General features: G+C 35.6%; 1 protein-coding gene across 1 annotated transcript in view; it reads left to right on the top strand.

The window, feature by feature from the left end:
- LOC143228539 (uncharacterized) overlaps nucleotides 1-25011 on the top strand; it is a 68907-nt gene that overhangs the window by 6450 nt on the left and 37446 nt on the right. Inside the window, exons 2-6 of the mRNA XM_076459781.1 lie at nucleotides 10330-10471; nucleotides 11133-11286; nucleotides 16169-16399; nucleotides 16757-16965; nucleotides 19323-19481. Coding sequence (XP_076315896.1) covers nucleotides 10352-10471; nucleotides 11133-11286; nucleotides 16169-16399; nucleotides 16757-16965; nucleotides 19323-19481 — 873 coding nt within the window. The 5' untranslated portion in view covers nucleotides 10330-10351. The remainder of the gene's footprint in view (nucleotides 1-10329; nucleotides 10472-11132; nucleotides 11287-16168; nucleotides 16400-16756; nucleotides 16966-19322; nucleotides 19482-25011) is intronic.

Genomic DNA, 25011 nt, shown 5'->3' with positions numbered 1-25011 from the left:
GAATATTGTCTTGAGTGTGGTGACTCGGAATTCAGTTTGTGCCAGAGATAAGGGACACTTAACTGGACGTTTTGTTTTTTCTGTGAAGTTATTCACTTTTGACATTTTCACAGTTTTGTACTCCTCCAATCAATATACGCATTACGTTTAATTAACTAGACCAAGACCAATCATGTCAGCTGTCTTTAACAATCAGACAGATTAGGTCGTAGTGGAACTTTATTTCGCTGGGCGGTGTCGGTTGTACTTGTCCTCAATACCAATGTTTTTCAATTTTATTTTTATTACCTAAACAATCTACCAAACTAATAGCATGACATTCTGTTCTTACTTTAACAAAGTTTAATTCCTTTATGATTTGCTGTGTATTACTATTAGATGGTACAGAAAAAAATGAAACATAATTAAGATTTTAAATCTTAATGGTGTCGTATGCTCACGTGAGCGGAACAGCTAGACCAGCCTCACTGATGGATTAAGGCGAAGGGACTGTTGGGGCTGTGAGGTTTAGTTTTATAACTTAGTATCTAGTTGTGATCGTAATGGGCACAGTAGAAGAGTTAAACCCGAAGCCCGTCTGACCCTTAATCCACTACTGGTCAGGCTAGAGTTCGTTTGTAGCTAGCCCTAATTTTCAACTACTGCTAAAGCAACTTTGACTCCATGACGAGAACAATGGGACTTGTATAACGCGGTCACTATTTAAAGTCGGGAACGATTCAGTAACATTACGTTTCGCACCTTGCATCCTTCGATCCGCTGATTTACATGGTAACCACGAGAAGACACTCAGCCCTCATCTGAAAAAAAAACACGTTAACTTTGATGGTTATACTTCAGTTATTAAATGATTTATTGTGTTTCTTAACATTTCTAGTTCGTATTTCTGTTTATAACGTAAGTTCTGTGAAAATTAAAGATAAATCAATTCCCATATTAATTCAGTTCAATACTTACGACCATGACAGTGTTTCTTTAGTAAACCGATTTAGCTTGATCCATGTAATATAATAGTGTTGATTAATTAGAAAGTATATATTTAAATTATAACCGATACCAGGCTCAAGTAGTTAATATGTAAATTAAAGCAAATTATATTTCATACTAACGCCCATTGCCTATTCTTTAATTTCGACTCAAAATGTTAAAAAATAAATCTTTATAATTTTGTAAATTAATATCTGTGGTTAATGTACGCTTAAGTCACACTCATTCATTAGTTACTTTGTAAGTTTGTATTGGGCGTTGCTTGTTGTTTAGTGAGCGCTGAATGTGGATTCTAGGGTGCATGGGTCGAAGCTCTTTGTTGCAAAAACGCATTTTCGCACTTGGGGGCCGTCGGTGCACAATTTGAGTGACAATCAAATCCCACCACTCGGTCTGACAAAGTAGTCTAAAAGTTGGCACTTGCTGCCTCTAATATAAAAGTTCAATAATAGAAGTGATATGTGCAGTTATCCCTCGTGTAGCTTTGTGTGAAAATCTAAAACTAGGCCTTTGTCTGCAAGTTCATTTATCATAAGATTGGTTTGGTTAATTACCTGTAGGCCCGGCATGGCCAAATGCTTTAAGGCATTCAACTCGTAATCTGAAGGTCGTGGGTTCGAATCTCCGTCGCACCAATCATGTTCGCCCTTTCAGCCGTGAGGGCGTTATAATGTTACGGTCAATCCCACTATTCGTTAATAAAAGAGTAGCCCAAGAGTTGGCGGTACGTGGTGATGACAAGCTGCCTTCCTTCTAGTCTTACACTGCTAAATTAGGGACGGCTAGCGCAGATAGCCCTTGAGTAGCTTTGCACGAAATCCAAGACAAACAATCTGTAATATATAACCTCCATTTCATAACCTGTGATTCTAGAAACTAGCCACTCTCTTACTACTCCTATTGAAAAAAGTTTTCCTTGTTTATCTGACCCTGTCTCACATTTTAAATCCGCAGCGGTTATATGTTTAGCTATTAAACTATCGACATGAAATATTCATAATTGACCCAATAAATACTTTTTTTCTGTTTATGAACCTAATATTAAAGTTTTTTTAAAAAAAATACGTTCATAATATTCTGATAATGTAGTGGTTATAACTTTCTAGAAACTAGTGTGTTGATGATATTCCGACAGTATAGTGGTTCTAACTTTCTAGAGACAAGTGTGTTGGTGATATTCTGATAATGTATTGGTTCTAACTTTCTAGAGACTGCAGTATACTGATGATATTCTGATACTGTAGTGATTCTAACTTTCTAGAGACAAGTGTGTTGATGGTATTCCGACAGTATAGTGGTTCTAACTTTCTAGAGACTGAAGTGTACTGATGATATTTTGATACTGTAGTGATTCTAACTTTCTAGAGACAAGTGTATTGATGGTATTCCGACAGTGTAGTGGTTCTAACTTTCTAGAGACAAGTGTGTTGACGATATTCCGACAGTATAGTGGTTCTAACTTTCTAGATACAAGTGTGTTGATGGTATTCCGACAGTGTAGTGGTTATAACTTTCTAGAGACAAGTGTGTTGGTGATATTCCGACAGTATAGTGGTTCTAACTTTCTAAGAGACTAGTGTGTTGATAATATTCTGATAATGTAGTGGTTTCAACTTTCTAGAAACTAGTGTGTTGTTGATATTCTGATAAAGTTGTGGTTCTAACTTTCTATAGAGTATTGTGTTGTTGATATTCTGCTGATGTGATGGTTCTAGTAGTTTTAGCTATTATAAGATAAACACATTTCTTGTCCACCTAAAAACTGAGTATCGGGAAAATCGTTTATCGTCTTTGTGTCCAGGTCTGTGAACCGTCAAGATTTCAAACTTTTTAAGGAAAGAACTTTTGTTGAAAAACATTTTCTGCCGCCACCAAATTTTAATTACCATAATTACCATTTTAATTACTGTGTAAATCATATCAGCATTTTATAACACGTGACTGAGAGGGAGCTTTTCAAAGATAATGTTCTTTTTTTAATGGAAAAAAATTCGAAATTCGTGACGTCAGCGAATGCCATGGAGGCTTTATCGAGGAAATATCGATATAAAAAGTAGTGCAGGGAAAGTAATTTATTTGTGTGTATCCAATGGCAAAGATACACAGTGGATGTCTGCGTCATGTTTGTAAGCTCTCACGTTTTTATCTCCGAATTAGTTGGGGTTATTTGTTTGTTTATTTGTTTTTGAATTTCGCACAAAGCTACTCGAGGGCTATTTGTGCTAGCCGTCCCTAATTTAGCAGTGTAAGACTAGAGGGAAGGCAGCTAGTCATCACCACCCACCGCCAACTCTTGGGCTACTATTTTACCAAAGAACAGTGGGATTGACCATAACATTATAACGCCCCCACGGCTGAAAGGGCGAGCATGTTTGGCGCGACGGGGATGCGAACCTGCGACCCTCAGATTACGAGGTCGCACGCCTTAACACGCTTGGCCATGCCAGGCCGTCTTCATCAGAAAACACAAAATAACGAATTGCGATCAAAGCCAGCATATAACATCGCCTGACGATGACCGAAGAAGGTCGAAACGTTGTTCGCTCTTCTATGTAAAAGTGTTTTCTCAGCCCAAACGAGCCGTTTTTGCATATAAATTTCTCAACAAGTGGGTTTCTCGTCATCACTGATTAAAAACTAGTTTATATCGAGCCAGATCCTTTAACCGTACTTGCACCTAGTTTATATCAAGCCAGTTCTGTTAACACTATTGAAAACTAGTTTATGACAAACCTGTTCCGTTAACCCTACTTACAACTAGGCTATATCAAGTTAGTTCTGTTAATCCAATTGAAATCTAGTTTATATCGATCCATTTGCGTTAACCCTAATGAAAACTAGGTTACATCAGTCAATTTTCATTAAACCTTACTGAAAGTTTTTCTATCAAGTCAGTTCCGTTAACCCGACTGAAAAACTAGTTACTACTAAGCCGGTTCCGTTAATCCCGTTGATAACTAGTTATTTGATGTATTAATTCAGTTGTGTTAACTTATACTGTAAACTAGCTTCCAGCATTAAATATTACTTTTAAACCTTTCTTTTGTTATTTATATTATTAGAAGCTTAATAGTAAAATATTATTATTTTATCATTTTACACATGAAAAATCTCCTCCAATTTAAAAACAACAAGAAAATTTGTCACCAATCAAATCACGAGAGAAAATTTTTTTTTCACCAGTGAGGAATATCGAAACCTGAAACTAGACAAAGCCACTAAACTAGGCTGTAAGAATTTACTGTACTTCAAATAATTCGTTCTTCTCAAACCGATATCCAGTATGAGATAACGAGTAAACTTTGATAAGCTAAGCCTACAAGAGAACCTTCTGAAGCATGCAGAAAACTAGTTTTGAATCACACATGAGTAAAACTGAACCACTTTTTAAAACGACAGAATATGAGAGAACAGGTTAAGAAGCAACTGGAAGGAAACCTCGTTGAACTGATTCAAGTTGATTTATTTGAACGTCGCCGTGTATAAATTTAGAATATAATGAAACATTAGGATGGAAGTTTTAAAGCGACGAAATAAATTGTGAGTGTAAAATCTGTGAGAATTATAGATTACGTAAGTTTTCACTTTATTATATAGTACTGAGTGATAAATTCACTTAGGGAAGTAAATTCTTTGGGAAGTATTATTTGTAATGGAAAACACTGACTTTGAGATGGTTGAGGTTTAAACTTACAAAATCCTTTATTTCGTAGACATCATAGTGTTGTAACGTTGTTGTGTGTGATCAAACTGAAACAAGAAGGATATAAAGTCCAGTTAACGTGATTTATGCTCTTGAACTGTTCTAGGACTTTGTAGAAATTTTCAGACATTAAGCCACACACGGCAAACGAGTTCAGTCTTCCCCTGTTCAAACTACAATACAAACATTTATAATAAAAACATAGCCTACAATAAGAGTGTGGTCGAAATAATCAAAATCCTCAACAGTAGTTCTCAATACCCACGGTAAGAATAACACATATAGGCCATTGTCTACCTTTGCACTTGACAACAAACAAAGAGAAAAACCACATCTATGTGTCGCGATGTCTCATAACTTTTATTGTTTGCTCTTAATATTCGAATCTACTATGTGTGTGTGTCATCTCAACTGTTGGGCTGAGTCACTCTGTATTACTTAAATATTGTTTAGGAGTGAGTCACTGTATCATTTAAATATTGTTTAGGACCGAGTCACTGTATCATTTAAATACTGTTTAGGACAGAGTCACTCTATGATTTAACTATTGTTTAGGAGTTAGTCACTCTGTATTACTTAAATATTGTTTAGGAGTGAGCTACTCTGTAGTACTTAAATATTGTTTAGGAGTGAGCTACTCTGTAGTACTTAAATATTGTTTAGGAGTGAGCTACTCTGTATTACTTAAATATTGTTTAGGAGTAAGTCACTGGATTACTTAAATATTGTTTAGGAGTGAGCTACTCTGTATTACTTAAATGTTGTTTAGGACTGAGTAATTCTCTATGGCTGGCCAGCATGTTACACAAGGCAAAAGGTGGAAAGTCAGAATAAATCTATTGAAACTTGTTTATTTAAAGACAACAAACCTTAAAACCAGGGTTAGAAGGGTTACTTCGTTTGAAACTTATTTAAGAATGTTGATCATTGACAGAAGTAAATACTATGATAAGATATAAATATCACTATTCGAATTTTGAACTCTAGATATTCAGGACATTTTAAAATCACTAGTTTTCTTTAACTGAATAATCGAAATGTAGTTAATTATTTATGAAACCGGGAACAGAAGACAAAAAAACTCATTTCGCTCCATAGCGATTTCCAACCTCTGATGTAAACCGCCCAGCATATTATCGTTAAATTTTCAAATTTAATAAGTATCGTATGAACTATGACGTATTCATGTTAGCTTAAAATCATGAAAAGCTATGAGAAGAAAATTTTGTGGTTTAAATTAGACTTTTGTTGCCATGGTAACATAGTACAGGATATTTTTCCTTTTAGGTTCCGGAAAATTCTAATAACTCGTGAGACTATGATGCTCTTTAGATGCTGCCATTTCTCGTGTGTTTCATTATACTTTATGGTTTATTTTTTAACTTCATCAATCAAGTAACTGAGCGTGACGTAGGCATTTTATTTAGACATTTGTGAAGTCATAGTATGACGTCATTTATAGGTACCAAGCCTAATCGTTTAATATAATTCCAAATTATTTTGAACCTAACACAAATGCTTTTAATTAGCGATTTATACCTTTATATATTGACAAAGTTATCGATGAAAGGAAGGTATCATTTAAGAGACAAACAAAACCAGAACCCACTCTTGGACAATTCGCGTACCATCTTAAACAGACATGATTATCCATAACAGCCACCCATCTGTTATGTAACATGAGGAATTATGGTTCAGTTGAGATTTCAAAAAGTGTCTCTGTGTCTAATGTATGATAGACCTAGTGGTTACAGTCCGAGCTGAGGATTTGCCATAAAGATAAAAAACGATATTATTATTATTATTATTAACACTTCCGGACCGTGGATGAGTTATAAAAGTAACTATATGATTAATGTAGGTTAAGAGTTGGCGGTAGGTGCTGTCAACTATCAGTTCAAATTGTAACTGACTAGAGCCAGACATCCCTTAATTCTCTAGGGATAAAATAACCTTTTGGTTTACATTGGAAATTTTAGTTGATTTCGAACCCAAACTTCTTCATGAAAAATGAAAACAATAATTTGTTTTGCGTGAAAATACAATACTTCGCTTTGTTTGTGTGAAAACAGATTAGTTCTTCACTTTATCTTCTGTGTAAACACAGTAGTTTTTCACTTTGCTTTGTGTGAAAAAAACAGTAGCCCTTCACTTTGTTTTGTGTGAATTTCGTTTTCGTTGTTGAAAAAAAATTGCGACTTTTGAGAAGTTTACTCTTTAAACACAGAATTACAGGATGCACTATCATACACTATCATGCACTATCATACACTATCATGCACTATCATGCACTATCATGCACTATCATGCACTGTCATGCACTATGATACACTATCATGCACTGTCATGCACTATCATACACTATGATACACTATCATGCACTGTCATGCACTATCATACACTATCAACTGAGGGTATTGAAACCAAATGTTTTGCCTCATAAACCTTCAGACTTATTGCTGAGACACTGAGAATGTTCTTTTTGATTCTGACAAATATAACTCCGATACCAGTTTTCTTCTTCAAGAAGATAGGGTTGTTTAAGGCGGGGGAACCATCATTTTCATAGAGAGAGATAAGAGTTTCTGTGTTTTCATACAATAATACTGAGAAGAGTAAGATTTACAAGGAATTCAGACGTAGATATAAATAAAGGTCTAATTGAGCTGTTTGTTTCACATACAGATGTCACTCTTTCTGCTCGTTACATACGTACGTTGACTTGGCCACCATGATGATAACCTTGTTTGATAAACCAGGAGATTTTTTATTGTTTTATACTTTCTTGTAGTTCAAAAATAAATAATATATATTAACGAAATCTTAATCTTAAAGACGAAAATCAAAGTATGGCTAATATATATGTACTATGCTCTTTTGAATACATTAGCTTAGAGACAAAGAATTATATGACTCTGCTGATTCCGGATATCGAAACCTGATTTTTGCGTCCTTAGATTTAGAGTTGAATCACAGGGGGACAGGGAAGCTAAACGTAGTGTGCAGGTTGAAACTTTCTTAAATAGTTCAGGAATCCAATAAAAAACAGAGCGGCATTTGTTCTCTCTTGATAATTCCATTGATAATGGTTCATTCTCACGGAGTTTCTCACACTGAATGTAACATGACGATCTTGTAACAAGAAGATGTTATTGGACCAATTGTACAAGATTTTATTCGTTAGATGACAAGTTAGGAAACTACTACTAAACAATGGATACTGTCCATTATGGATATTGTACATTTTATATTATGGTTGAGTGATGTTACTTCAATGGATACTGTCCGTTATGGCTGAGTCATGTTACTTCAATTGATATTGTATATTATGGCTTAGTGATGTTACTTTAATACAAACTATTCGTTATGGCTGAGTGATGTTACTTCCATTTATATTATACATTAGAGATGAGTAATGTTACTTTAGTGGATACTGTTCGTCATGGCTGAGTGATGTTACTTCAGTGGATACTCTGTTATGGCTGAGTGATGTTACTTCAGTGGATACTCTTTTATGGCTGAGTGATGTTACTTCAATGGATACTGTCTGTTATGGTTGAGTGATGTTACTTCAGTGAATACTATCTGTTATGGCTGAGTGATGTTACTCTATTGCACACTGTCCATTGTTACTTTATGGGAGTTACATTATGCCTGAGTGACGTTACTTCATAAAATGTTGTCCATTGAAGCTGACTGATATTGCTTTAGTAGCTTCTGGTAATCAAAGTTAAATGTTGTTATGTAACACAAGTGATAAAGATTTGCAAAAATTAAATACGATCCAGATATGATAGTGCTCAAAAGTACAGAAACAGGGTAGAGATGAGTACACAAAACCATTAAAAAATTATTACATAAGTAGCCAAATCTTTCGAAAAAGAATTTTTATCTACAACCAAATGTCGAATTTCTGCCAGTTTCATGAATTCAGGTTTGAATAAAATAAAATTTAACTGTAATAGTGACATACAGTTTTACAGTGGCTAATAAACATATGCTTTTAAGACGAACCCGTTATTTACTGGCTACATGTGCAAAGTTTTGTATGTTTTTTTGTTTTCATCCTTGTTTTTTTTTATTTTAAGGGCATTGCCATCATTTCGTCATACTTACCTTTCGAAAAAATCTTTAGTACTTGTTTCTCATTTTTTGTATAATCGATTTCACTGAAGTAGGTTGATAGGCGAACATTTGTTTTATTTTTATAATTCAGTAGTGCATTTAGATATTGCTAAGATCAGTTTTCTACTTTTGGACAACCTTAGCGGAGGTGAAGTGAAGCTTGAATGATTTCTTTAGGACGGTATGAGTACATCAAAATGCTGGAACTGATGTTAAGATAATATTTACGGTATTCACAACTTCAAACTTCATCCCAGCTCACTACATGTGCTTACAATCGACTTGACCACATGTTAGGGTAAAGGACATTATACAATTTCAAGCCATGGAGTATGATAACAAATATACATAAACAGCTCTTGGCCTTGACCCCAACGAAGATTTCAGCAAAAGTGCAAAATCCATAGTTTTGATAATTAAGAAACTGATGTTTAGAAACTCAGAATCCATGCTAAACAAGTATATCGGTTTTACAATGCCTTGATATCTTAAATAATAGTTTAGATTATTCTTTGTTTCTTTATAGTGAAATTGTTTTGGCAGATATCAACATGTTTATGAAAAGTAGCAAACGGTCGTTATATAAGAATATTTGTGCTGCCATCTAGCGACTAGATATTAAACCTTTTTTATGAAACTTAAATAATATAAGTTTGTAAACTGAACTCACCACTAAATTGGTTTTTATTTTTATTATTTTCTCACAGAAAAAACATGTAGCACAATAACAAAATAATATTATTATTATAGAATGGATGAAACACTTGGTAAGTAATACTATAACTCAACATTAGCAGTTATTTGTAAGCAACATAGAGTAATAGATTGAATGCAATGCCCGTTACTTTACCTGCTCATACCTACACGTTAAGCACTATAGTACTTCCTGATAGTGTGTTTCCAATAGAAGAAAGAGGCAACAGTTTTATCTATCGAGAAGAATGAGTAAAACAATAAGATAACATCCCATCTTTAGGGAAATGTAAGTAAAAGAGAATAAAGCAAGAGCAAAGCTGCGAGAACGATAAGGAAAAAGTAAAAATAAAGCATCTAACTTGTCGGTGAAAATAAATATAAAATTATGAATATAAGATAACAATAGAACAAGAGTATATCAGTTGAAATGAAAAAACAAAAGAGATAATAAGTTATCTGTAGAGAAGGATAAGTAAGAAAACAATGTGCTAAGTAAGAAAGCAGAAGAAAAACGTAATTTATATAAAAGGGTAAGTAATAAAGCAACCGGATAACCAGTCATTTTTCAAGGAGGACAAGTAAGAAAACAGTAAAAAAAAAGTTTTTTTTAGAATCCCTGTGATAATTATTTGTGTTTCATGATTGTGTTAGAGCCACAGGCCTGAATCACTACAGTTTATCGAGAACTTGTTTTTCTTGATGTGGTTTTACAAACTTAAAAGGTGTTTTAATTAGTGCTCGTATAATTATAATAACATAACGAGTTTGACGTCTGTTAGTCTTGGTTTTGATGGATTGATTGTGGTATATTTAATCAGTTTTCAGACCAAAACATCTTCCATGTTTGCCATCAATTTGAATCAGATTAAAACAAAGCTCCTGCTCCTCGTGGGAAAATTAATCAGGACTAAGGACATTTCGTCTGAACTCCTTGACTCTGAAGCAGACACCAAACTGCAAGTAAGTTTTAGGCCAATTTAGGAACAGAAGTTTTTGTAACAATTCTATATTAAGAGAAATAATCTTCTCAGACAAGCTCTTCTGCTCAAGATTCAAGCATCAAAAGTAAGTTAAGAGTTTATAATAAACATATTTAGATTTAATAGAGACTGGCATGGGAGCTAGATTATTGGACTTGCAATCTGCGATTCGTGATCAAAACACTTCGCCGGACACGTTCGTCCTTTCAGCATTTGAGGCATTATAGTAACCCTCCTCCCTCAGGATTCATCGAATAAACTTAAGATAGGATCTAAAGAATGATCTATTTTATATTGTATATCTAAGGTAGGACATGTTTTATATTGTATATCTAAGGTAGCATCTGCTTTTGATTATGTATCTAAGGTAGAATTTATTGTATATTTATAACTGAGATAGAATTTATTGTATATTGTATATCTAAGGTTGAATACATTCTATATAAATTAGGTTTAGTAACGGAGATTCCTTTGTCAAGATCAAGTCATATTTGACTGTTTTGTTTCAGGACTTAGTATCAACTTAGTATCTTCTGTTAAACATGAACTGATGTGTCTGTTTGTCTTCTGTTACAGAATATTCTGTAGAAGGAATGTGAACTTATTTTGATCAGTTTCTTCTTGTGTTTCTTTTCTTCCAGAAATGTCTAACCACCCTCGATCTGACTTCTCTTGGAGTCGGAAGTTGCGTTGGAACAGGAATGTACCTTGTTTCCGGAATGGTGGCGAAAAATGTTGCTGGTCCGGGAGTCATCCTGTCTTTTCTTGTCGCTGCTGTGGCTTCACTCTTTTCAGGTTTGAACTTGTTAACGGTAGATGTATTTGTTAAGTTGTGAACATTTATTAGATCGGAAACTCGTGCTCGTACTAAAAGAACTTATGTACATATTTATTAACTCGAGAACATTTTGGTTGTGGATAGAACATCAGCGTGCTCTGATAGTAGGTGTAGCTCAAAAACATGAAAGCTCGAAGAAATGAGAAAAGCTTAAATTAGTGTAGAACTTTGAGTTAGAAGCTTTTAACATAGATAAACCTCACTTAAGTTAGGAATAAACAAAATGGAATATTACACACAACTATTAATAAAACGTGTGCGTTTCGGCAGGAAATTCAACTGAGCAGGCAACATGGCGCCTGTAACAAACGTAGGCCTAACTCTTTGCCTGATTCATAGAACATTATTTATTGAAATTCCTCCAAACCGTCGTCCTTCCTACGGTAACACATCTGGTGGTCTTCCAGTCATTGTTTAATTATAATGTTAACGCTCTTGTTTCCGTCTCTAGAGCTCAGCCATGATCATATATTTTCCCCCTGTAGAGTGCTGCCATACTTACTAATCGCTTTTAAGAGAGATTCAGGACGCACCGAGCGGATTGTTTTCTTCACCAATAAACTTGGACACAAAGTTAATTATTGTTAAGAATGTTTCTGGAAGAATGGAATATTTTTTTTAAATCTAAAAACGTGGAACAATAAAATAGGTAATGTTGTGTACATGAAACCGTCACTATGTGGTGAAACGAAATGATGCCTTTACACCAGTGAAATGTATAATTGTCTTTGGTTTCCTTAAATTTAAAAAAAAAGGGTTCAAGAAACAACATAATTCACTCGGTTTCTAGAAATTAGTTGTTTTTGTTTGTAGTTGAGAACTAAACTACACAAAGGGCTATCTACGCTCTACCCACCATGGATATTGAAACATGGCTTCTAGCTTCTGTTACTTTGGTGTTGCTAAATATATCTGTTATTTTTTTACTTGTAATAAAATATATTATTGTATCTATCAGTGTTATTTACGTATATTATTGTTTCTACTTGCTAATAAATACACTATTATATTAATAGCGTATTACTGCTTCTGTTTATTGTTAAACAGATATTGATATTACTATTAACTTATTTATATTAATCAAAGTTCTTGATCCAACAGCCTGTGCTTGGGTAAAACCTATACTCTGAAGAGATTTTATTATGTTGTCTTAATGTAATAATGTGTTGTATTTATTTACTGGGCCCGGCATGGCCAAGGGTGTTAAGGCGTGCGAATCGTAATCTGAGGGTCGCGGGTTAGCAACCCCGTCGAACCAAACATGCTCGCCCTTTCAGCCGTGGGTGCGTTATAATGTGACGGTTAATCCCACTATTCGTTGATAAAAGAGTAGCCCAAGAGTTGGCGGTGGGTGGTGATGACTAGCTGCCTTCCCTCTAGCCTTACACTACTAAATTAGGGACGGCTAGCACAGATAGCCCTCGTGTAGCTTTGTGCGAAATTCGAAAAACAAACAAACAAACAAACAAACAAACAATTTATTTACTTAGGGATGAAGCAGTTCTTTATATGTTTGCTTCAAATACTTAACATGGAATTTGTAGAATTCTGAAAAGTTTGCCTGCATTACTATTTGTTATAAGTAAACTGTTGTTTTTCTGTGTTCTCTACAATACCGCTACGACAACCATAGTTGAAAGTTGCAGAAAGAAATGGAGTTGACAAATCCATCTACTTATGTTCTACAGAAGTCTTAGCTATTCCGTTCTAGATTGTACACTATACCAACGATCAATATAAATGTTACATATCTAGACTGGATTCAAAAGATGAAAAACATTTGTTTAACACTAGTCTTCGTGTGTAATTCAACCATATTGATGAAGGTCTTGTAGTATATAGATCATGCTTTCTGCCATCGACCCATTCTTATTTTTAACTGAAAAATTCCGATTCCACAGCAATCCCACAGGCAACAACTAACCAGTTGCTAAAAAGGCATAACTAACATAATGTGTTAACACAAAATCTCTAACGTTTCTGAGTGACATAAAGCAGCACTGATGGAGCTGGAAAGTTCTCTAACATCATATATGTAACTGACAGTACTATATATACTTTAGAGTGGTTGTTTCTCAGGTGGATGTAAGAAAGCTAAGTAGCTACATGTTAAAACCGTCACGTGTATTTATGTCCCAGGAGAGAGAATTATTTTTATCAGATCAGGAACAACTGTAATGGCTCGATATCGACCTTCTCTGCACTAGTGAGGTAAAAGGAACGACAGTAGAGGATTTTTATCGACAGTTAGAGAGAACAAACCAATGTGTGATGTAGAAATCAATAGGACAACATACCACCAGTAGGGGGCACTGTTAACATTAGTAAAGGGGTTAACTCTCGCGAGAAAGCTGGTTTTCTCGAACATTTCTATTTATTGTTTTTTTTTTGCTAAGCGCATTATTGTTGCTGCGAAATGTGTTCATTGTTTCTATGTTATCAAACACGTTGTCTATTGTTGTTAACATATATATCGCTTTATCTCTTAATTTCTAGTTTAGTTTTGTTCTTTTCACGCACAGCCACTCGAGAGTTGTCTATGTTACCCCCCCTAATGTAAAGGTGAGAGACCAGAGCTTGTCACAGATAAGTCGTATATACCAACATATTGTGAGATTGACTGTAACATTGTAACACCCCAACAGTTGAAAGGGCAACCCAGAGATTGAAAGTCGGATCATAACCAACGGGCAACATCAAGCCCATAATTATTACCAAACAAGTTGCCCTGCATGGCCAGGTGGTTAAGGCACTCGACTCATAATCCGAGAGTTTCAGGTTCAAATCCCAGTCGCACCAAACATGCTTGTCCTTTCAGTCGTGGGGACGTTATAACGTGACGGTCAATTCCACTAGTTGTTGGTAAAAGAGTAGCCCAAGAGTTGGCGGTGGGTGGTGATGACTAGTCTTTGCTAAATTAGGGACGGCTAGCGCAGATAGCCCTAGAGTAGCTTTGCGCGAAATTCAAAAGAAACCAAAACCAAATATATTTTTATTTCCGCTAATTTTTTGTGTATTTATACGTATGTACTTGTGGTTGTTTTTACAAGTTGCGATCTTTAAAGTAAGAAAACGTATTTTAAACAAGTATGGAGTGTCGATTATTCTCAACTGCACTCGTAACGTTAAATAATGTCGTATTTGTAGCCAACGTTCAACATTCTATTGATGTGTTTAAATTGAAAATCGATAGTGGTTACTTGTATATGTGAATATCAAATCTTGTGAATTTACGTATAATTTATAGATGAACATGAAACAAAAAATAGCAGTACATTGGGTAAATTTGTACATGGGAAACAGTTGTAGTAAATATTTGGATAAGCTGTTTGGATAGATGGCGTCTCGTGTGTTGTGAAGGTGATCAAATAAAAGTCCATCAACGTATAAAAACGACATCCATAAATATATTATTTATTTACTGTTGAAAATGAAAAATAAATACACAATTTTTTAAACGTAAAATTAAATCACCAGGGTTTTGCCACTGAAGTTCACGAAGCGCATGCAATGCAAATTCCAGAAACTGGTTTTACAATCGTGTAATACATCAGAAGCTAGGCACTCTAAAAAACCTTCTAACTTTAGTATACACCAGAAAAAACATCGATGAAGTTACACACTAAACTTACTGCTTCTGTTACACATTTAACTCAATGCTTGAATAACAAACTAATTGTCTGTCACATTAGCTACACACACTATTGACGAATTTGAAATAAAGAGAAAGGGCTATCTGCGCTAGCCGGCCCTAATTTTGCAGTGTAAGACTAGAGGGAAGGCAGCTAGTCATCGACACCCACCGCCAACTCTTGGGCTACTCTTTTACCAACGAATAGTCGGACTGACCATCACATTATAATGCCCCTAGGGCTGAAAGGGCGAGGATGTTTGGTGCAACGGGTATTCGAACCCGCGAACCTCAGATTACGATTCGAACACCTTAACCCACCAAGAGAAAGGGAAGGAAGACACGCACCTTTAACAGACAAACTCACTCAAAAGAATCCACTAAATGAAGGGCACCTAATCTCTGACACTGCACATATAGGTCGTTAGCATACATTTATCAGAAACTTGGACAAGACTAGCACCTGATTATAACCTTAAAATAACGTCTAGATTATTTTCACCCCGGAAAAGAAAATTAAACGTGTTAAGGAAATTGTATAACGAAACCATCTCACCAGGAAACATTTACAAAATATAATGTAACAATTTCCTGCCTTTTTACATCGGTGAAACAGGACGCACATTTAAAGATAAGGTAAAAACGACACCATAAAACCCTTCCGGAATCTATGAACATGTGAATAAAAAATACATTTTTCTGAACACAACGTTACACTACCCTGACGCTAACAAAAACCAAACAGTCCCACAATTAACAATTAGATTGGCACATTTCTGTATATTTTTCACCAGTACGTTTGCAGTTCGAATTAGTCAGTTTTTCTATTTCTTCTCTTCGATAACAAATAAATAATCTATCAAATCAAAGAGTATCGATATGTACATGTATCAGTGACCATTATCGATTCTTTAATCTAAGTAAGTTATTTGTTGTGGATCACTGGTTTCACGCCAAAAACCTTCTGCGCCATTAAAATCCCTAATGTGTAGTTCGCACCACCAATGAAAATGTCGTACGTGTTAAAACAATAGTCATCCTTGTTGTAAAACTTATAATTTTATAAAACAAACAAACAAATGAAACTTATCACTAGAAAGTAAACTCGAACGAAACCCGTGGTGGACAGAGCACACATAGCTCACTGTGTAGTTATGTGCTTAACAACAAACTGAGACCACCGTATATTTTATTTTTCTTCACCCTAGGTGTGTGTTATGCTGAATTCGGAGTTCGAGTCCCTCACACTTCTGGGTCAGCATACATGTACAGTTACGTCACCGTCGGAGAATTCATCGCTTTTGTTATTGGCTGGAACATGATATTAGAATATCTCATTGGCACTGCTGCTGGAGCATGCGCAATTAGTGCATGTATCGATGCTATGTGTGGCGGTGCCATCAGTGACGTCATCAGCAGTTATTTAGGGACCGTTATAGGTAGGTACTTCAGTATCAAACGTGTCACTTGCAATCTAAGTATAACTGTTATGTCGAGAAGGAAACGTAACCATACCGTAAATGTACGAATTACAGGAACACGTGAATAATAGAAGAATCGCTTATCCATCTGACTTTCATTCATAGTGTTCATTCAACTTCGTTAAGAAAAAGAAAAGTCTGCTTTGTTAAGCCTTTCGATCTGTCGTTTTTCAAATTAAGGATTTAGTAAAACTTCGTGAATTTTGTCAAATGCTTGTTATTACATGAAGGAAAAACTTTCAGTTTATTTTATAAGCAATTAAAACTGAAAGTTTGAAGTACACCTACTTATGTTCCTGTTTTTGTTGCCTGCAGGTCATACTCCAGATTTACTTGCAGCGATCATAACTGTTCTGATGACAGCGCTTCTAGTGGCGGGTGTTAAAAAATCACTTCGTTTTAACAATATTCTAAACGTTTTGAACCTGTCAGTATGGGCGTTTGTGATAGGAGCAGGGCTGTTCTACGTTGACACTAGCAACTGGACCAAACATGGAGGTTTTTTACCGTACGGTTGGTCAGGGGTGAGTATATTTCAAATGATTTTTGGTTTAGTAGTCACTTGTAGTGATTTGATTCTGTTTGAATGTTTGTCTTCTTTTTACTACTGTTGTACGTCTTGACACTCGTTATCGATCGACATTAATTTTAGTTTTAGTTCAAACGCAGAAAGTTATCAAAGCATTGGGAACCAGTAGGCTTAACGTTTATGGTAAAATCATGTAACATGGAGTATTTTGCTGTATCTCGAGTTTTTGTCGATTGGGTTACAGAATTCAAATCAGTGGTGTGTGAAAAAACGAACTTTAAAAATTAAAAACGACAACAACATCTGCAATCGATACTGATGTTTTATGTATAAATAATTGATATGAATTTTCATATGCTGTATGTATCATCAAAATCTGGGTCCGGCACGGCCAGGTGGTTAAGGCGCTCAACTCGTAATTTGAGAGTTGCGGGTTCGAATCCCCTTCCCACCAAACATGCTCGTCTTCTCAGCCGTGGAGGCGTTGTAATGTTCCAGTCATTCCCAATATTGGTTGGTAAGAGAGTAGCCCAAGAGTTAGCGGTGGGTGTTAATGACTAGCTGCCTTCCTTCTAGTCTTACACTACTAAATTAGGAACGGCTAGCGCAGACAGCGCTCCTTTAGGTTTACGTGAAATTCAAAACAAAGAAAAAGTCGTAAAGAATTTGCTCACTCATTATTCTCAAGTAAATATAACAGTTTCTTTATTTTGTTATTTGAACTACGGCAGCTTCGTCACTTAGTGAACAGAGAAATGTGTAGTTTATTGACAAATTGTAACTGACAAAAATAAATACACAGTAAAATAACAGGTGGCAGTTTTGAATAATTATCTCGATTTTTTTAAGTTGTTATTTATAATGCAAAGCTTAAGCCGATTTATTTCTAACCGGACACCGTAAAGAAATTCAAAATATTTCCTTAATTCTAATATGTAAACCAGTTTTAGTATTTTATCTCATATTTAATAACTATAAGACTAGTGTTGGAACTGTCACATAGTTATCACGGGTTAAATAACAGGGTTAAACTATAGGGTGTCCCAAAAAAATGTATACACACTTTGAATGATTATAAATACAAAGTTTATTAAGATATGCATATCCAGGTTTTATAATCCAAGTTTACGAAGACAAGTGTGGAATCTTTTGAGTTATCGCAGGTGTTCGAACTGATGACCGTTTTGATCCAGGCACCGCTGATAACGTGGACAGATGGAATTGCAAACTTCACGAATCATTTCATTTGGTATTCGATGCATTCTCTTTCAATTGCTGCTCACAGCTCATTGATTGTTGCAGGTTTTGTGCTATAAACTTTGTCTTTGACGTATCTCCATTAAAAAAAAAAAAAGTCCAGAGGTGTGAGGTCTGGTGAACGTGGGGGAAATTCAGTGCTACTTCTTCGCCTGATCCATCTGTTCGGCAAATTTTCGTCAAGATAGGCCTTCACTTTACGATGGTAGTTGGGAGGTGTTACATCTTGTTGGAAATAAAACTCTTCATCTCCAAATTGCTCTTGAATGTGTGGCACAACAGATTCTTGCAGCAAGTTTGATAAAGGAGACCAGTGACTGTGTTTTCGAAAAAGAATAGTCCAGTTACACCCAGTGTTGGTAATCCACACAACACTGTAACCCTAGTAGGTTTACGTGGTGTTCAACCGTAACATGCGGGTTCTGAGGTGCCCAGTAGGTGCAATTCTGGCTATTGACTGAGCCATTTAACTTAAAAGTGACCTCATCGCTCCAGACAATCTTGTTTGGCCAGGTACCACTCACAAAATTTAACTCTCAGATCAGAATCGTATTCATTAAGGGCGTGGACTAATACCGGAACAAGACTTTTCGAATGAACACGCTTCAACATGCGATAGACGCTGGATTTTGGTATTCCTATCTCATGGACTGTTTGCTGAACAGATTTTCTTGGGGATTGGTGGAGACTTTCTAATAGTTCTGCCTCTCGTGTGAGACTCGTGGACGACCACGGTCTTCCAGAACACCCTTTATGGACGTTTTGAACAGTTCCATTTGTTCCAAACTTATCTCTGATGTGAGTAATGGTGAGTTGCGTTGGTGAATCTGTTTGAAACTCCCTTCTCAACCGTCTTTACACTTCAGCTACCTTCTCACACTCCCAGTAGCACTTTAAGATAAATTTCCTTTTCTCAAAGCTTAGTTTTGTTTCTGCCATTACTTCAAATCAGTTGCACCTGTAAAAAAAAGAAAGTCTGAGTGAGTTATAATTATTCAAAGTGTGTATACATGTTTTCGATACACTCTGTATTTTGAACTGTAGTACAAATTGTGTCAGAACATATTAAACCAACTACTCGATTAACCTTTCCAGGTGTTGGCTGGAGCAGCTACCTGTTTCTATGCATTCATCGGATTTGACATCATAGCAACCACTGGAGAGGAAGCCAAAAACCCAAAACAGTCAATTCCGCGAGCAGTTATCATCAGCTTGGTCATCGTGCTGACTGCTTACATAACGTCCAGCGTGATTGTAAGTACACCTGAGTAACCTATATGTTCCTATGTGTTTTAGTCGATTCACTGACCAGAAAAAAACGAACTCCTCTCCTAAATAAAACATCCAGACTCTACATGAATTAACTCGGAGATGTTTGTTTTATCAACATCATGAAAACAGGGGCTACTGATATTAAAGGAAACAACACCGAATAAGAGTCAAGTATATACACTTATCTGGTGCATTAAATTAGGTTATTTTAGTATTTTTATATAATCTATACTACCTGTGAAGCTCTGGATTCTTGCACTCTAGTCTCTGTGAGAAGAAGTGGAAAGAATATATTAAATAAGCAGTAGTAGTTTGTAGAAGGAACCAAAACAAAGGAGGAGGAGCTTGTACAAGGGACCAAAACATAAGAGTAGTAGTTTATAGAAGGAACGAAAATATATGAGTAGTAGTTTGTAGAAGCGACCAAACACAGGAGTAGTAGTTTGTAGAAAGAACCACAAAAATGGAGTAATAGTTTGTAGAAGGTACCAAAACAATGGAGAAGTAGATTGTACAGGGAACCAAAATATCGGAATAGTAGTTTGTAGATGGGATTAAAAAAAGGAGTAGTAGTTGGTGGAAGGAACCAAATCATTCGAGTAGTAGTTTGTATACTAGTTTGTATACGGAACCAAAACATAGGAGTAGTAGTTTGTAGAAGGAACCAAAACATTTGAATAGTAGATTGTAGAAGAAACCACAACAAACGAGTAGTAGTTTGTAGAAGCTACCAAACATATGAGTAGTAGTTTGTAGAAAAACTCAGAACAAAGGAATAGTTGTTTATAGAATGAACCAAAACAAAGGAATAGTAATTTCTAGAAGGAACCGAAACAAAGGAGTAGTAGTTTGCAGAACGGACCAAAACATAGGAGGAGTACTTTGTACAAAGAACCAAAAAATTTTGAGTAGTATTTTGTAGAAGGAACCAAAACATAGGAAGAGTAGTTTGTAGAAGGAACAAAAGATTGGAGTAGTAGTTTCTAAAAGGAACCAAGAAATTTGAGTAGTAGTTTCTAAAAGGAACCAAAACATAGGAGTATTAAGTTGTAGAAAGATCCAAATTATAGGAGTAGTAGTTTGTAGAAGGAACCACATCAAAGGAGTACTAGTTTGTAGAAGTGACCACTACAAAGAAGTAGTAGTTTCTGGAAGTGACCAAAACGAAGAGGTTTGTGTAATGAATTCAAACATTGGAGTTGTACTTTGTATAAGGAACCAAAACATAGGAGTAGTAGTTTGTAGAAGGAACCATAACAGAGGAGTAGTAGTTTGTAGAAGGAACCACAACAATGGAGTAATAGTTTGTAGAAGAAACCAAAACAATGGAGTAGTAGTTTGAACAGGGAACCAAAATATTGTATAAGTTGTTTGTAGAAGGAACCAAAACATAGGAGTAGTAGCTTGTTGAAAGAATCACAACAAAGGAGAAGTAGTTTGTAGAAGGAACCAAAACAAAGGAGCAGTAATTTGTAGAAAGAACCGAATCAAAGGAGTTGTTGTTTGTGGAAGGAACCAAAACATAGGTGTATTTTGTGGAAGGAACTGAAACATTGGTGTAGTAATTTGTGAAAAAAACCAAAACATAGGAGGTAGAGTTTGTAAAATGGACCACAACGTAGGAGTAGTAGTTTGTAGAACGGTTCAAAACATAGGAGTAGTAGTATGTGGAAGGAACCAAAACATAGGAGTATTAATTTGTAGAAGGAACCAAATTTTTGTGGTAGTTTGCTGAAGAAACCACAACATAGGAGGAGGAGTTTGTGAAATGGTCGAAAATGTAGGAGGAGGAGATTGTAAAAGGAACCCCAACAATGGAGTAATAGTTTGTAGAAGGGACCAAAACAAAAAAGTAGTAATTTGTAGAAGAAACCGAAACAAAGGAGTTGTTGTTTGTGGAAGGAACCAAAATATAGGAGTAATAGTTAGTGGAAGGAACGAAAGATAGGAGTATTGGCTTGTTGAAGGAATAACAACAATAGAGTAGTAGTTTCTGGTAGGAACCAAAACAAAGGAGGAAGAGTTTGTGGAAGTGACCAAAACGAAGGAGTGGTAGTTTGTGGAAGGAACCAAAACAAAGGAGTATTAATTTGTAGAAGGAATCAAAACATAGGAGTAGTAGTTTGTAGAAGGAACCACCACAAAGGAGTAGTAGTTTGTGGAAGTGACCAAAACATCGGAATAGTAGTTTATAGAAGGAACGAAAATGTAGGAGTAGTAATTTGTAGAGGCGACCAAAACATACAAGTAGTAGTTTCTAGAAGGAACCACAACAATGGTGTAATAGTTTGTAGAAGAAATCAAAATATTGGAATAGTAATTTGTAGAGGGAACCAAAACAGGAGTAGTAGCTTGTAGAAGGAATCACAACAAAGAAATAGTAGTTTGTAGAAGGAACCAAAACAAAGCAGTAGTAATTTGAAGAAAGAAGGGAAACAAAGGAGTAGTTGTTTGTGAAACAAACCAAAACATAGGATTAGTTTGTGCAAGGAACTGAAACGTTGGTGTAGTAATTTCTAGAAGGAACTAAAATAAAGGAGTCGTAGTTTGTGGAATGAACCAAAACATTGGAATAGTAGTTTGTGGAATGAACCAAAACAAAGGAGTAGTGATTTGTAGAAAGGACCAAAACAAAGGATTAGTAGTTTGTAGAAGGGATTAAAAGAAAAGGAGTAGTAGTTGGTGGAAGGAACCAATTCATTGGAATAGTAATTTGTATACGGAACCAAAATATAGGAAGAGGAGTTTGTAGAAGGAACCCCAACAAAGCAGTAGTAATTTGTAGAAGGGACCAAAACAAAGGAGTAGTAGTTTGTGTCAGGGACCAAAACGAAGGAGTAGTTATTTGTGGAAGGAATTAAAACAAAGATGTAATTGTTTGTGGAAGAAATTAAAACAAAGGAGCAATTGTTTGTGGAAGGAACCAAAACATAGGAGTAGTAGTTGGTGGAAGGAACCAAAACAATGGAGTAGAAGTTTGGACAAGAGACCAAAACAGGAGTAGTATTTTGTGGAAGGAACCATATCATTGGAGTAGTAGTTTGTATACGGAACCAAATGGTAGGAGGAGGAGTTTGTAGAAGGAACCCCAACAATGGAGTAGTAATTTGTAGAAGGAACCAAAACATAGGAGAAGTAGTTTGTGGAAGAACGAAAAATAGGAGTATTGGCTTGTAGAAGGAATAACAACAATGGAGTAGTAGTTTCTGGTAGGAACCAAAACAAAGGAGTAGTAGTTTGTGGAAGTGACCAAAACAAAGGAGTAGTAGTTTGTGGAAGTGACCAAAACATCGGACGGGTAGTTTATAGAAGGAACGAAAACGTAAGAGTAGTAAATTGTAGAGGCGACCAAAACATACAACTAGAAGTTTCTAGAAGGAACCACAACAATGGTGTAATAGTTTGTAGAAGAAACCAAAATATTGGAATAGTAATTTGTAGAGGGAACCAAAACAGGAGTAGTAGCTTGTAGAAGGAATCACAACAAAGAAATAGTAGTTTGTAGAAGGAACCAAAACAAAGCAGTAGTAATTTGAAGAAAGAAGGGAAACAAAGGAGTAGTTGTTTGTGGAAAGAACCAAAACATAGGAGTAGTTTGTGGAAGGAACTGAAACATTGGTGTGGTAATTTGTAGAAGGAACTAAAATAAAGGAGTCGTAGTTTGTGGAAGGAACCATATCATTGGAGTAGTAGTTTGTATATGGAACCAAATGGTAGGAAGAGGAGTTTGTGCAAGGAACTAAAACATAGGAGTATTAATTTCTAGAAAGATCCAAATTATAGGAGTAGTTGTTTGTAGAAGGAACCACATCAAAGGAGTAGTAGTTTGTAGAAGTGACCACAACAAAGGAGTAGTAGTTTGCTGAAGTGACCAAAACAAAGAAGTAGAAATTTGTGTAATGAACCAAAACATTGGAGTTGTACTTTGTATAAGGAACCAAATCATAGGAGTAGTAGTTAGTAGAAGAAACGAAAACATTGGAATGGTAGTTTGTAGAAGGATCCAAAACATTGGAGTAGTAGTTTCTAAAACGAACCAAACATTGGAGTAGTAGCTTCTAAAAGGAATCATAACATTGGAATAGTAGTTTGTGGAAGGAGTCTAAAGAAAGTAGTAGTAATTTGTAGAGGCGACCAAATCATACAAGTAGTAGTTTCTAGAAGGAACCACAACAATGGTGTAATAGTTTGTAGAAGAAACCAAAATATTGGAATAGTAATTTGTAGAGGGAACCAAAATAAAGCAGTAGTAATTTGAAGAAAGAAGGGAAACAAAGGAGTAGTTGTTTGTGGAACGTACCAAAACATAGAAGTAGTTTGTGGAAGGAACTGAAACATTGGTGTGGTAATTTGTAGAAGGAACTAAAATAAAGGAGTCGTAGTTTGTAAAAGGAACCATATCATTGGAGTAGTAGTTTATATATGGAACCAAATGGTAGAAGGAGGAGTTTGTAGAAGGAACCTTAACAAACGAGTAGTAGTTTTTAGAGGGAACCAAAACAATCGTGTGATAGATTGTAGAAGGGACCAAAACAAAAGAGTAGTAGTTTGTAGAAGAAACCCCAAAAAGTAGTAGTAGTTTGTGGAAGGAACCAAAACATAGGAGTATTAATTTGTAGAAGGAACCAAATTTTTGTGGTAGTTTGCAGAAGGAACCACAACAAAGGAGTAATAGTTTGTATAAGTGAATACAAGAAAGGAGTAATAGTTTGAGGAAATCACCAAAACGAAGAAGTAGTAGTTTGTGTAAGGAACTAAAACATTGGAGATGTAGTTTGCATTAAGAACCTGAACATAGGAGTAGTAGTTTGTTGAAGGAACCAAAACATTGGAGTAGTAGTTTGTAGAAGGAACCCAAACATTTGAATAGTAGATTGTAGAAGTAACCACAAGAAAGGAGTAGTAGTTTGTAGAAGGAACCAAAACAATGGAGTAGTAGTTTGTAGAAGGAACCAAAACATGAGTAGTAGTTTGTAGAAGGAACCAAAACAAAGGAGAAATAGATTGTAGAGGGAACCAAAACATAGAAGTAGTAGCTCGTAGAAGAAATCAGAACAAATAAATAGTTGTTTGTAGAAGGAACCAAAACAAAAGAATAGTAATTTGTAGAAGGAACAGAAACAAAGGAGAAGTTCTTTGTGGAAGGAACCTAAACAAAGGAGTAATGGTTTGTAAAATGCACCAAACCATAGGAATAGTACTTTGTAGAAGGAACCACCACAAAGGAGTAGTAGTTTGTGGAAGTGACCAAAACATCGGAATAGTAGTTTATAGAAGGAACGAAAATGTAGGAGTAGTAATTTGTAGAGGCGACCAAAACATACAAGTAGTAGTTTCTAGAAAGAACCACAACAATGGTGTAATAGTTTGTAGAAGAAACCAAAATATTGGAATAGTAATTTGTAGAGGGAACCAAAACATAGGAGTAGTAGCTTGTAGAAGGAATCACAACAAAGAAGTAGTAGTTTGTAGAAGAAACCCCAAAAAGGACTAGTAGTTTGTGGAAGAAACC

Source organism: Tachypleus tridentatus, chromosome 10 (assembly GCF_004210375.1).
Source record: "Tachypleus tridentatus isolate NWPU-2018 chromosome 10, ASM421037v1, whole genome shotgun sequence".
Taxonomy (NCBI): Eukaryota; Metazoa; Arthropoda; class Merostomata; order Xiphosura; family Limulidae; genus Tachypleus; species Tachypleus tridentatus.
The sequence above is the reverse complement of the archived record's forward strand: the minus strand, read 5'-3'. Positions and strand labels throughout refer to the sequence as shown.